Below are 10,584 nucleotides of genomic sequence, written 5' to 3' on the forward strand. Positions count from 1 at the left end.
GAATCCTTAGAGACAAACTTAAATTAGAGGAATATTATTGATACAATAAATGTTTTATTTTTATTCAATTGGCGCGGAATTAAATTGTGAAACCGAACATCGATAACATGATTCCATGTACACAGGGTAGCTCGTGCAAAATACCAAAAAATACCAAAGAAAACGTAGCGACATCACCGGAGTTTTTTGGGGATTTCATATGGCATATGGCAGCACTAAAACATCGTTCAAGAAATGACTAATTTGCCAGTTTTAAGTATTTACTCAATGCCCAGCTAATTACACATCGGAAAACAACAAAACGAACGGCGGAAAAAGTTGGAGACGCGAGCGGGAAAACCAGCGAAGCAGTCAAAATGAAGAGGCAATTCGCGAAAATCAAAATTGCAGCCGAAAATCTGTCAAGGTAAGTTCAAAGGCCACCAGACGTGTATCGCTATGTGGCTGTGAGGCTATGGCTAGTATACATATGTAACTGCGCTCCAGGCGCAGACATATAAACAGACAGGTGTTGCCTCATCGCATCAACAACAACAACAGAAAAAAGGAAAACAAGAAGAGCAGCAGCTGCATCAGCAGTGACAACAATAACAAAAGACATGCAAAGTGGGCGACTGATGACCTAACGGCAATTTTTCCACCCCTCCTCTCTCTCTTCCACTCTCGCGCTCTAGGTCCACAAAGTCGGATTGCAAAGATTCGGAGCTGGAGACTATTGAACGTCAGGTGGACAGATACCGGGACACTATCGAGAAGATTGTTCGCAAGCTGCCGGCGTTGAGCAGCAGCGGAAACAGCAGCAGCAGCAGCAATGGCCAGGTGAGCAGCGAGGAGCAGGACAAGCGGACCAAGAAGAACAGCCACTACAAGATTGCCCAGGCACTGGATGAGTCTGCCAAGGAGTTGCCCAAGGATATGCCGCTGCAGAAGGTTCTGGCCAATTGTGGTTAGTAATGTGCTTGTGTTACCAGCTAATCGATAGTGAAAAAATGGGATAAAAAGGGCTCTTAGAAATGGGAATTAATATCCTCAGAGTGTAGGTCCTTTTTTGTCCTTTTTACACGTTAGGTAATGGTTAATTTCTGTTATGGAAATGACCTTTCCCAAGTAGATTCTAGCAAGTCTGTTTCTAGACACACCTTCAAAGCCAGATTTTATTAGAAATCCCTACAAGAATGGTCTTTAATAGAAAATTTGCAATTTGAAATGGCCAGAAAAACAGAATTCCTGAAATTCATGGCATACACAAATAGTATCTAGCCGATTGTGTGGCACCCATGCTGCTGATAAGGGGTACAGTGGTTCGCAATCGCTCGGAGGCCCAAATCCGATAATCGCTGGCAGACATGCACATATACTGCAAATATGATTGTGTGGAGCGGCGCGGAGACTACTGCCCGGATGACTGTGTCACGGGCTTGCGTGTTGTGTTTGTATCTGTATCTGTATCTGTATCTGTGTGTGCGATGGGGTGTTTTGCCTGTGTGTTGTTGTTTGCGGCCTCGCCTTGTCGCTTGGCCTTGTGGCATTTACATTTCTCAACATCAACATCAACATCGGCAGCCAAGTCGGTTTTAATATATAGCGAATAAGCTGTCTACTTTGTTGTGGTGTGAGTGCTTTTTTTTTTAATCATAATTATAATTTTTATTATGCCTTTTTTGCCGCTTTCTTGCTTTCAACCCGTTCGCCAGCATTTGCGGTTTTGGCATTATTATCTATTTATATATTTTGTTGTTTTTTTGTTCAGCCACCCCATCCCATCCCGCCCCCACTAGCGCCCGCTTTTATTGCCCTACTCCTGTGTGATTTATTGTGCATTTCATTTAAATTTGTTACACATCGCTCACGGATTGTTGGCACGAGCAAACGGAGATAATTATGCTGCTAGCCTAGCCTCTAGCCTAGCCGGGGAGTAAAAGTAAAAGTCCCAGTCGAATTCATACATCATCGTTATGATCGGTCTTCCGATCGCTTCTCTGCTCTTTTTCAACTGTGGGCGCTCCCCCTTCGGTTATATTACTCATTCATTCAGTTTGTTATTTTTATTTTTCTCGTATTGCGTCCATTTGGCGTTTCCTCTGCCTCGCATTCCACATTCTCGCATATGCGTGTGCGTCAACTGCAATTTGGATGCAATTGCTCTCTGCGCTCGTCCCGTCCCGTCCCTGCAACTGCATCTGGCCCATGGCAGTGGTTCAAGAGCATCGGCGGTTGTGTAACTTCCAGGGATCCGATCCCCTTTGTTTTAGCCACTTGCCCACGTTCCCGATTGGCCACGGAGGTCTAAGCAAATGTGTAGCCACAGTGTACGTGTGTTCATGAGCGTCAGTTAGGCGCTTTCGGAATTATAATTGGGTCGAAATAGACAAATCGCAGACTAGTTGGCGACTGAAACAAAGACATGTTGTGCTTCAAAACTAAGACGTTGGATATTTATGTAATTTTTTAAAAGAAGATAGCCCAAAGTTATTACAAACAAATTATAATTGCCCTCGTTGATCTTGACACAAAGCTAAATGTAGACATCATAACCCCCAATCATAGTGCCAGTAATCACTCCAAGAGGGACAACCTCTTGGAACTAGCTTATTAGAGCTCATAATGCCCCGCAATTAGAGACCGATATCATCTCACTTTAACCCACTGTGCGCCCTTTTTAGCTTTTATTGTTAGCCACGATGCGCTTCAATTCAACTCATCACATCCCATCACATCCCAACCCACGAGGGGAAAGAAAATCGAGCGTATCTCGAATTGTTATACTCCAGTGCCGCTTCAGACTTAGGCTTCCCCCGGCGACCTCTTTGCCTTTATTGCGGGTTCAGCTGCTGGGCCTCCTCGAGTCTCATAGCACTCCACACAATTATCACAATTTTGCTTACTCAGCTCGTCAACCCATTCGCCTGTCGCCTATTCGCTCACCTACCTTCTCCCTCCTCGCACTTGGCCCGCATCCGAGCGGAGCAACTCCAGTAACTGGAAACCGGCACGCCAACATCTTTGGAGCTACCGCTGAGCGATAAGGTCTTAAATAAGCATTGACTTCCTCACTTGCGGGTGGAATAGAGGGTCTCTATGCATCGCCACTTAACCCATTAAAAGCAACTACCTAGACTCCCTAGATAGTGGGGTTTCATCAGGTCGATACAAGAAATAAATAAAATTATTTATGTTCGGTTTATAATTTTATATACTTTTATAGGAATGGGTTGAGCTTGATAAGGAATGGAATATAAACTCATTCATTGTTATTACTTTATAACTTTTTTTTTAAGTTTCTATTCAGAAAGAAAGCATCTTGTGAGTAGGGAGTTCAGAAAGCCTGACTAATGATAGCTAAAGAGATAACACATTTAATGGAAGATCTGTTGATATTTTAGGTGAGCTGGAGAAGACGATGGCCGAGTGCATCATCGAGAGCGAGCTGGAGACGGAGACTAAGGTGGTGCGGCGACTGAAAAACATCTTGGACAAGGAAATCCAGGAGATCTCCACGCTTAAGCGCAACGTATCCCGCACTCTCCAGGAGTACACCTCTTTGAAGCGCAGCTACGAGGTGAGTGCCGATCATAAATCCAACTGCCATCAGGCAACCATTAAATATTCATGCAGAAGTGCGATGTGCGAGGTGCAGGTGAGGGAAACGTGCGAGTGAATAATGCTGTACTTCCGTTTTCACCAAACTGCGCGATGACAATGGCAGATTGTTAAATTAATTAAGAAATCTGCTTGGAGGAAATAATGGTTTGGCCAAGAGTTAGCTCAGCTGGTCAAGTGATTTGGGGCTCTTTCCCAGCGATATCCAATCGCGAAGTGGTCTCTGATTAATGAGCCACCGGTAGTTGTTTTCTTGAATATTTCTCCAAACTTAATAGCACTGTGGTCGAGGGTCTGATGTATTCCAATAACAAGTTCACATATCACTATTATGATGTAAGAGCCCTACCCCAGTTAGAGGCTTACTTGGATTTCCCAGAACCTAGCTTCCAGATAGGCGCTTTCCCAGTATCAGGTATCATAAACTACCAAGTAAAATGAAACCTCTCACTTTTCAATCAAAGCACGACCACTGTACCGAGGCGGATGCCATGGAGCGCCGGCAAAAGAAGCAATCAATTTTTAATTTCCATTTATTATTATTGCTGGCCTGTTGTTGTGGGGTCTTTCTTTGGTTCTCTGGCTTTATCTCACGCCAGTTTCTATTGTTTGTTTGCCATGCTTTTCGTTTGTCCGTCCGTATTTGTCGCTTACGTTTTTATGATACGAATTCGATTGTTGGCGTTGTTGGCGCCTTATCGCCCCGGCCTGTGGCCTGTGGCTCATTGTGCCGGAGAATCTCGGCGTGATGAAATGGGAATGGGAATCGAAATGGGTTGAACTGAGATGAGATGAACGGCTTTTTGTGTTCCAATTCCTCGACACCCGATTGGTTCTGGCCATTGGCGACTACAAGTGTGGAACCGAACAGTTACCAGAGCTGGACACAAAAAGTCACTTTTTAAGTTTCATTGTTTTTTATTTATTTTTATCGTTGTTTTTTTGCTTGGATTTTTTTCTCCTTTCCGCTTTATTTTGTACAAATCACGACGCCTTATGCCTTATAGAGAGACATCGGGTCGGGGATGACTAGACGCTGTATTTGTTGATGTTCGATGCCCGTTTAGGGTGACGGAAGACGTTCATTGACTTTGGCGCGAGTGACATCATAATTGAAATGGACACAACTCGACTGCCGACTGACCATTGGCTTGAATTCGTATCGCAGAGCCGTAAACTGAAACCGAAGTTATTTACACTCCCCGGTAATCTTATCGCCCCCATAATTCGCTAATCAGACGCTCCCGTGTTGTTGCCGTTCTAATTGCACTCCCGACACAGATCCGATCCGAAAACAATACACATACAAGTGTCTCGGTCGCCTCTGTCTTTGGAAGTGTTACTTTTGGTGCCTGGAATGTGTAATTAGTAGTGCCGCTCCGATGTCTGATGATGTGGGTCGCCGAAAGGTTGCAGCTCATGGAAATCGGGTGACTCACTCGAGCCATTAGAGCCACAGTCGCTATTCGGTGGCTCTGGCAAGGAGCTGCAATTGATAATTAGCTGGCTGGCATTGTCTTCTCTGGCAGAGATAGTGCTGCTTGCCAGCATTTACAGCAATTTGTCACGATTTGTTTATTTTTAGCCGCCTTATGATACGGGATGGGGCGATGAATTCCAGAGCCAGTTCCAGAGCCAGTTTGTTTACACACAATGGATAATGCTGTTGTGGGCAAAACTTACATAATAAAGCCCGCCCTTTGTGATGCTGAACGGCTTGATTAACCGAATCAGTTATAGTTTAAATCAGTTTACATAAGCTCGTAACTATCTATTTTTGGCAGGTCTATAATGGAGTGATAGGTTTGAATAGAAAGAATGGAGGATGTAGTATTTTGATTATATGAAATATTATAACTTAATATATAAAAGTACTCTGGATTATGGATCTTTAGTAGAACATTGTCAGACATCCCTTCACTTAGTCCATTGTTTCTTATCACTGCGCCTAGTGACAAACTCCTTTGTGAGTCAAGAGCTGAGGAGTGTGTAATGCCACCTTAGTCAGTGCTCCCATTCGGGTTATGTATATGCGTTTTATTTCAAATACTGCCCATTGTCTGGAATCTGAATCGAAACAAAGACCTTGAAGTGTGCGGGAGAAGCTGAACTGCGGCTGCGGTTGAGGTCGATCTATTTGTGTGTTGCGCGCCAATCATCTCCACGTCACTTAGTCGCTAGGAGAACTATTTCCAGTGGAGGGTGGTGGCTGGGCAGATAAGATATTCGAATGGCTGAACTTTGAGTTCCAGTTTAAGGAATGTGACGATTCTCCCGGCAGTGCCCCTTATCTATAATACTGTGGACTAATCAGTGCAATATTCCAACCCGCAGGCGGCAATCCGACTGGAGGAACCGGCGGCCAAGGTCAACAACATCAAGAGCCAGCAAGAGGAGTGCGAGGTGAAGCTGGAGAAGGAGCGTGACGCCTGGGCGGCACAGATGCTGGAACTGATATCCAAGGAGGACGAGATCGTCAGCTGTATCCGCGACTATGTGCTCAACCAAAGAAACTACCACGAGCGGGCTCTGCAACATGTGAACGCTTCGCTGGCCCGCATCCAGGACACCATTCAGGCCACGGAGAAGTCCCGCTTCGGCACCTCACTGAAGGAGCACCTGGAGTCTACGAACCGCGAGATCTCGTACATCGTGGAGCTATGCTGCTGTTGCCTGCTGGAGCATGGGCTGGAGGAGGAGGGTCTGCTGCGCGTGGGATGTGCCAGCACCAAGCTGCGCCGTATGAAGCACGCCCTGGAGGCGCAGCACGTGAAAACGCCGCTTCCGCTGGACTACCAGGATCCGCACGTTATTGGCTCTATCCTGAAGCTCTACCTCCGCGAGCTGCCGGAGCCCCTGCTCACGTATGGCTTGTACAAGGACTTCATACGGATTGCCGAGCGCCACAGCGAGGCCGAACGCAAAACCGAGATCAAAGCCATTCTGGGGAAGCTGCCCAAGGAGAACTACGCCAACCTGCGCTACCTCACTCGGTTCCTGGCGCTCGTCCAGCAGCGTTCCGTGCACAACAAGATGAGCTCCCAGAACCTGGCCATTGTTATGTCCCCGAACATGCTCTGGCCCCGCATCGACAAGAGCAGCAACGCTCCCGCCGACTACATCGGTCAGGTGAACAGCTCGTCGGCAGCCAACATTATTGTGGAGTTACTTATCAGCCAGTGGGACTATTTCTTCACGGGCGAGGTCGACTTCTATCTGACACTGCAGAAGCAGAAGCTTTTCGTGGAGGGCAAGAGCAAGTCGAACTCTTCGAACGAGCATCTGGACAAGCACGATAGTGGTAAGCATCCTGGACAGTCTGAACTCTATAGCTCCAACCACTCGCTGCCAAATACAGTATTTGATTTATAGACAATTTTATTATTACTCGTTATATAACCTTAACATTTCAACTAACATATAGAGTCTATTTAGCAAAAGCATCTATGGTTTAAAGCTCTTTTGATTACTTTAAAGATTTATCAACTAAAATTGTGAATATTAATGGCATTAAATGATAAATTTAATACAACAGATTTGAATGAAATTTATTGCTCATGTTCATTAAAATGTCATTCATCTTTTTCCATTGATTCATTTTCATTGTGGAAGCGAATTTAAAAATATTCCCAACCCCGAGACTTAAGCTATAGAAGTTCGATTGTTGTTAAATTATTGTTTTAAAAATCTGATGTAATACTTTAATGTAATCCCATCCGCAGAAGTCATAGAAAGTCCCCGCTATGGAACCCTGCGAAGGCACAAGCAGGCAGCTCCTTCACCACCCACGACCAATGGGAATGGCGCGAACATGACCACATCACAGACTTCGCATCGGCCGCATGCCAAGGAGCTGTTTCCACAGCAGCCGCCAGCGCAGCCACAGGAGAAACCTGCGAAGCCGCCTCTGCCGAACCTGCCACAGTTCCAAACGCCCGCCGCCAATCAGCCGACGCAGGTCACGCAGCTAGAGGCCCTACCTCCACCTCCCGTGACACCTGCGAAGCCAGTGCCCATGACTCGAACGCAATTCTTTGGGCTTGACAACTTACCTTCGCCTACAGCTGATCGCAAGAGCACAGATAGCATCGGCAGCTTTAAGCTGAAACCGGATGTGCCGCAAAAGCCCCTGCTCCCCAAACGTCCAGCAGTTTTGGGAGTAGGTATGGGCAAAAACGAGGGCAAGAGCGATGACGAGGGTGCCGTGACACCCACCCAAGCGACAATTGATAATGGCAACGGCAGCGTTCGCTTCAAAACTGAAAATTTTCTGGAAAAGCTGCGGCAGGAAAACGCCGAGACGAATGGAACTCGAGAGGAGGCCACGGTCAAGGAGAACAACCATAATCACGAACAGCAATCTACGACAGTGGAGCCACAGCAACAACAGCAGCAGCCACCGCCGGCACAGCAACCTCAGGCCACTACGCCCATCTCCCCGAACTCATTTCAAACACCCAAGAGGCCAACAGTGCCAGCGCCGCCACCTCCAACCAATCGCAAGCAGTCGGATTAGAGGATACCGGAGGAGGAGAGGAGGTTCGGCCGTTTTGTGGAAACGCAGAAGAAAGAGTCATTAGGTGTTACTGTTTACTCGTTAAGACTTGAACGCACAGTAATATGAACAATATTACGTAATTTAAATGATCCTTGCGGTTAGGAGACCTTGTGCATTATAGAGAGAAGAACCTCTGCGTATTTTGCATTTGTATTTTTGCCTTGTCCATAAGCAATCTAATTTAGCCATATAACATTATCAACCGATATCCATTTATTTGTATGCGTATACATATAAAATATATATCTATATATATAGTCTGTAGTAGGCCACCATAACTCAATCGTCAAAATTTGATTTAAACGTTAGCAGATGCGAGCTCTTAATTGTTAATCCTTGTTTGAAAGGTTGTGATAGATCGAAATGGTTTGTGTTTCCTTAATTTTGTAATTGCATTTCTTTTGCGACAATTTTGTTTCCTTTTCCAACGAAAGACAATTTTGATTGTGATTTACAATTTCTAAAATGATGATTTCGGTAAAGTGTGAATTCTGTTGCTCCACGAAGAGAACTCGGATTCCAATGATTACATCTTCTGTGAGTTACTTGGATGCATGATGTATTATGCTTTGTATTTTGCTTTATTAATATGTAATGCAACTATTTTTATTTTTATTTTATAATAAAAGTATGTATGATGAATTGTTGTGTATATAAAATATACATTAAAAAATGAAGAGTATGATTTTATCAGAAATGTATTTACTTCTTTGTTACTGTTTACTTTGTTAGCCATTTTTTCTGAATTTGATTTAAAAAGTGTGGTGGGTCTGTTGAGAAAGAACTTAGAATTAGAGTACCCACTCTTATGAAAGTATAAAATGCCTACTGACCTCGTGAGATCAAAATATAAATCTACAAAAATTATAGTTTTTGGAACGCTATAAATTGTGCCATATAATGAATACCTGACAGCACCTATCCTGTAAGCCTATAGATTGCATAACTTCCAATTAACTACCTAAATATGTACTTCATATCTACATCTATATTTTCACACGCTGCTTCTAAGATATTACTATTAAAGAACAAACTTACTGGAGGAGAGAGCTTACTTGTGAGAGTGCAATTAAAAAGGCATTCGGCATGCGAAAGACCAAATCGATATATATTCCATGGTATTTGTAGAGTTTAGAGTGTTTATACAGTTTTGTGGATAGGTTAGTAAGCGGGCAGAAGTCGGAAAGTATATATTGTGCAAAAGTTTGAATAAAAAATCCAATTTGGAGCCCAACACAATGTGTTTTTAATGCAATGGCTTTGATGTACATTTTTATTTTATTTGTATTTCTTTTTGCGAACAGTGTACATGGACCTCAGCCAAAAAGTATGCAATATATTTTATATAGACGCTAATTTTCTAACAAAATATAAAATACATAAAATATTACTAATAGTCCGGTGGCTACCTTATGGAGCTAGTGTTTAGGCAAATATCAAAAGCTGGGAGCGCCCCAGTGATTTCCAAAAACCTTAATAAAGTGTGGGTGTAAGCCGTATGTATGGGAGGATTGAGAGGTCCCGTTCTGGGATATCTTTTAGCTTCCTCCGGGGAGTCCAACTCCCTCACGTAGTCCATAAAGTTATCCACATTGATGGGTGCCTCGGCCTTTGGCTTGGGCCCAGTTTCCGTCTGCAACTTGCGCTGAAATTCGCCTCGATAATAGTCGTTGATCATGGACATCATGCCCTTGGAGTACCAATAGATGATGCCAATCAAAAACATTCCTTGCACGAAGGGTCCAACCATTTTTAGCCCCTAGTGTCCACCGTTCACTTTGTATTTTAAGTCTATTTCAGTTTTTACTGCTGCTGTGCCTCACGAAAACTTTCTAGCCACTGATTAATCATGTAGAACTGCTCCTTGATATGCGGCCAGGCCATTGTCACAATTAGCATTATGGTATTGGCAAAGACGAACAGTTTCATCATCTCAAATGCTATTAATAAAAAGTATACCCTTAAAGAAATTGTATAAGTTTAACATTTAAGAACTAATTACAGACCCTCCGGCGTGCGAAGATAGTCACCGAAACCGGAATTTAAGTCCTTGTCCTCCTCCTTCTGCTCATTTTGATCCTTTTGATCGCGTTGTTTGGTCTTGGTCTCAGCTTTATCCTTGTTGGAGGAGTGTCCTTGTCCGTGGGAGTGACCCTTTCCGCTGTGCTTGTGCCTGCCGTATCCGGTGGATGTGTTGGCGAAGGCGGATTTCTTTGATTTCATTGCATCCAAATGGCAGATGCAGTGGGTTTGTGCTGCTCTCTGCTGAAATTGTAGTCTATAAACCGAACTTGCTCCTTTCTAAGGGTCGTCCTACCACGCCAAGTGCTGCTCCGCGAATGACACTCTGGGGCCATTCCAGGGGCTCTGCTGCTGGTTGGCAATTTTATGGTTTCGTTTTTATTGATTTGCGATTTCTGCTTGTC

The 10,584-nt window shown here is 44.3% G+C and overlaps 3 protein-coding genes across 5 annotated transcripts; 1 reads left to right on the forward strand and 2 right to left on the reverse strand.

Annotated features, from left to right (window-relative positions):
• The first annotated feature begins 161 nt into the window (after window positions 1–161).
• Window positions 162–8,855, forward strand: LOC6500411 (rho GTPase-activating protein 92B). 2 transcript variants are annotated; one of them, XM_001953124.4, is made up of 5 exons: window positions 162–406; window positions 675–946; window positions 3,384–3,559; window positions 5,935–6,901; window positions 7,323–8,855. In XM_001953124.4, exons 1-5 carry the CDS (start codon window positions 357–359, stop codon window positions 8,114–8,116), a joined length of 2,259 nt encoding a protein of 752 aa, XP_001953159.1. In that variant the 5' UTR covers window positions 162–356; the 3' UTR covers window positions 8,117–8,855. The 2 variants fall into 2 exon arrangements, with proteins under 2 accessions (XP_001953159.1, XP_044570114.1); XM_044714179.1 differs by lacking the exons at window positions 162–406; window positions 675–946; window positions 3,384–3,559 and adding an exon at window positions 5,704–5,858.
• Window positions 8,856–9,563: 708 nt separating this feature from the next.
• On the reverse strand, window positions 9,564–9,908 carry LOC6500134. The gene has a single exon (XM_001953125.4). It carries the CDS (start codon window positions 9,906–9,908, stop codon window positions 9,564–9,566), a length of 345 nt encoding a protein of 114 aa, XP_001953160.1.
• A 47-nt stretch (window positions 9,909–9,955) lies between these two features.
• Window positions 9,956–10,510, reverse strand: LOC6500133. 2 transcript variants are annotated; one of them, XM_032456402.2, is made up of 3 exons: window positions 10,476–10,510; window positions 10,165–10,423; window positions 9,956–10,098 (listed from the first exon to the last, which is right to left on the reverse strand). In XM_032456402.2, the coding sequence occupies exons 2-3, from the start codon at window positions 10,379–10,381 to the stop codon at window positions 9,962–9,964; spliced, it is 354 nt and encodes a 117-aa protein (XP_032312293.1). In that variant the 5' UTR covers window positions 10,382–10,423; window positions 10,476–10,510; the 3' UTR covers window positions 9,956–9,961. The 2 variants fall into 2 exon arrangements, with proteins under 2 accessions (XP_032312293.1, XP_032312294.1); XM_032456403.2 differs by having other exon boundaries at window positions 10,165–10,420; window positions 10,476–10,506.
• Window positions 10,511–10,584: the final 74 nt, after the last annotated feature.

This window comes from Drosophila ananassae, chromosome 2L (assembly GCF_017639315.1).
Source record: "Drosophila ananassae strain 14024-0371.13 chromosome 2L, ASM1763931v2, whole genome shotgun sequence".
NCBI classification, from domain to species: Eukaryota; Metazoa; Arthropoda; class Insecta; order Diptera; family Drosophilidae; genus Drosophila; species Drosophila ananassae.

What these genes read in the sequence shown, in the direction of transcription:
- LOC6500134 (XM_001953125.4), bottom strand. Translation starts at nt 9,908, where the DNA reads ATGGTTGGACCCTTCGTGCAAGGAATGTTTTTGATTGGCATCATCTAT.
- LOC6500411 (XM_001953124.4), top strand. Translation starts at nt 357, where the DNA reads ATGAAGAGGCAATTCGCGAAAATCAAAATTGCAGCCGAAAATCTGTCA. An exon ending in GCAGCCGAAAATCTGTCAAG is followed by an intron (nt 407 to 674) that starts GTAAGTTCAAAG and finishes CTCGCGCTCTAG; the next exon opens with GTCCACAAAGTCGGATTGCA. An exon ending in GAAGGTTCTGGCCAATTGTG is followed by an intron (nt 947 to 3,383) that starts GTTAGTAATGTG and finishes TTGATATTTTAG; the next exon opens with GTGAGCTGGAGAAGACGATG.
- LOC6500133 (XM_032456402.2), bottom strand. Translation starts at nt 10,381, where the DNA reads ATGAAATCAAAGAAATCCGCCTTCGCCAACACATCCACCGGATACGGC. An exon ending in CTATCTTCGCACGCCGGAGG is followed by an intron (nt 10,099 to 10,164) that starts GTCTGTAATTAG and finishes TTTTATTAATAG; the next exon opens with CATTTGAGATGATGAAACTG.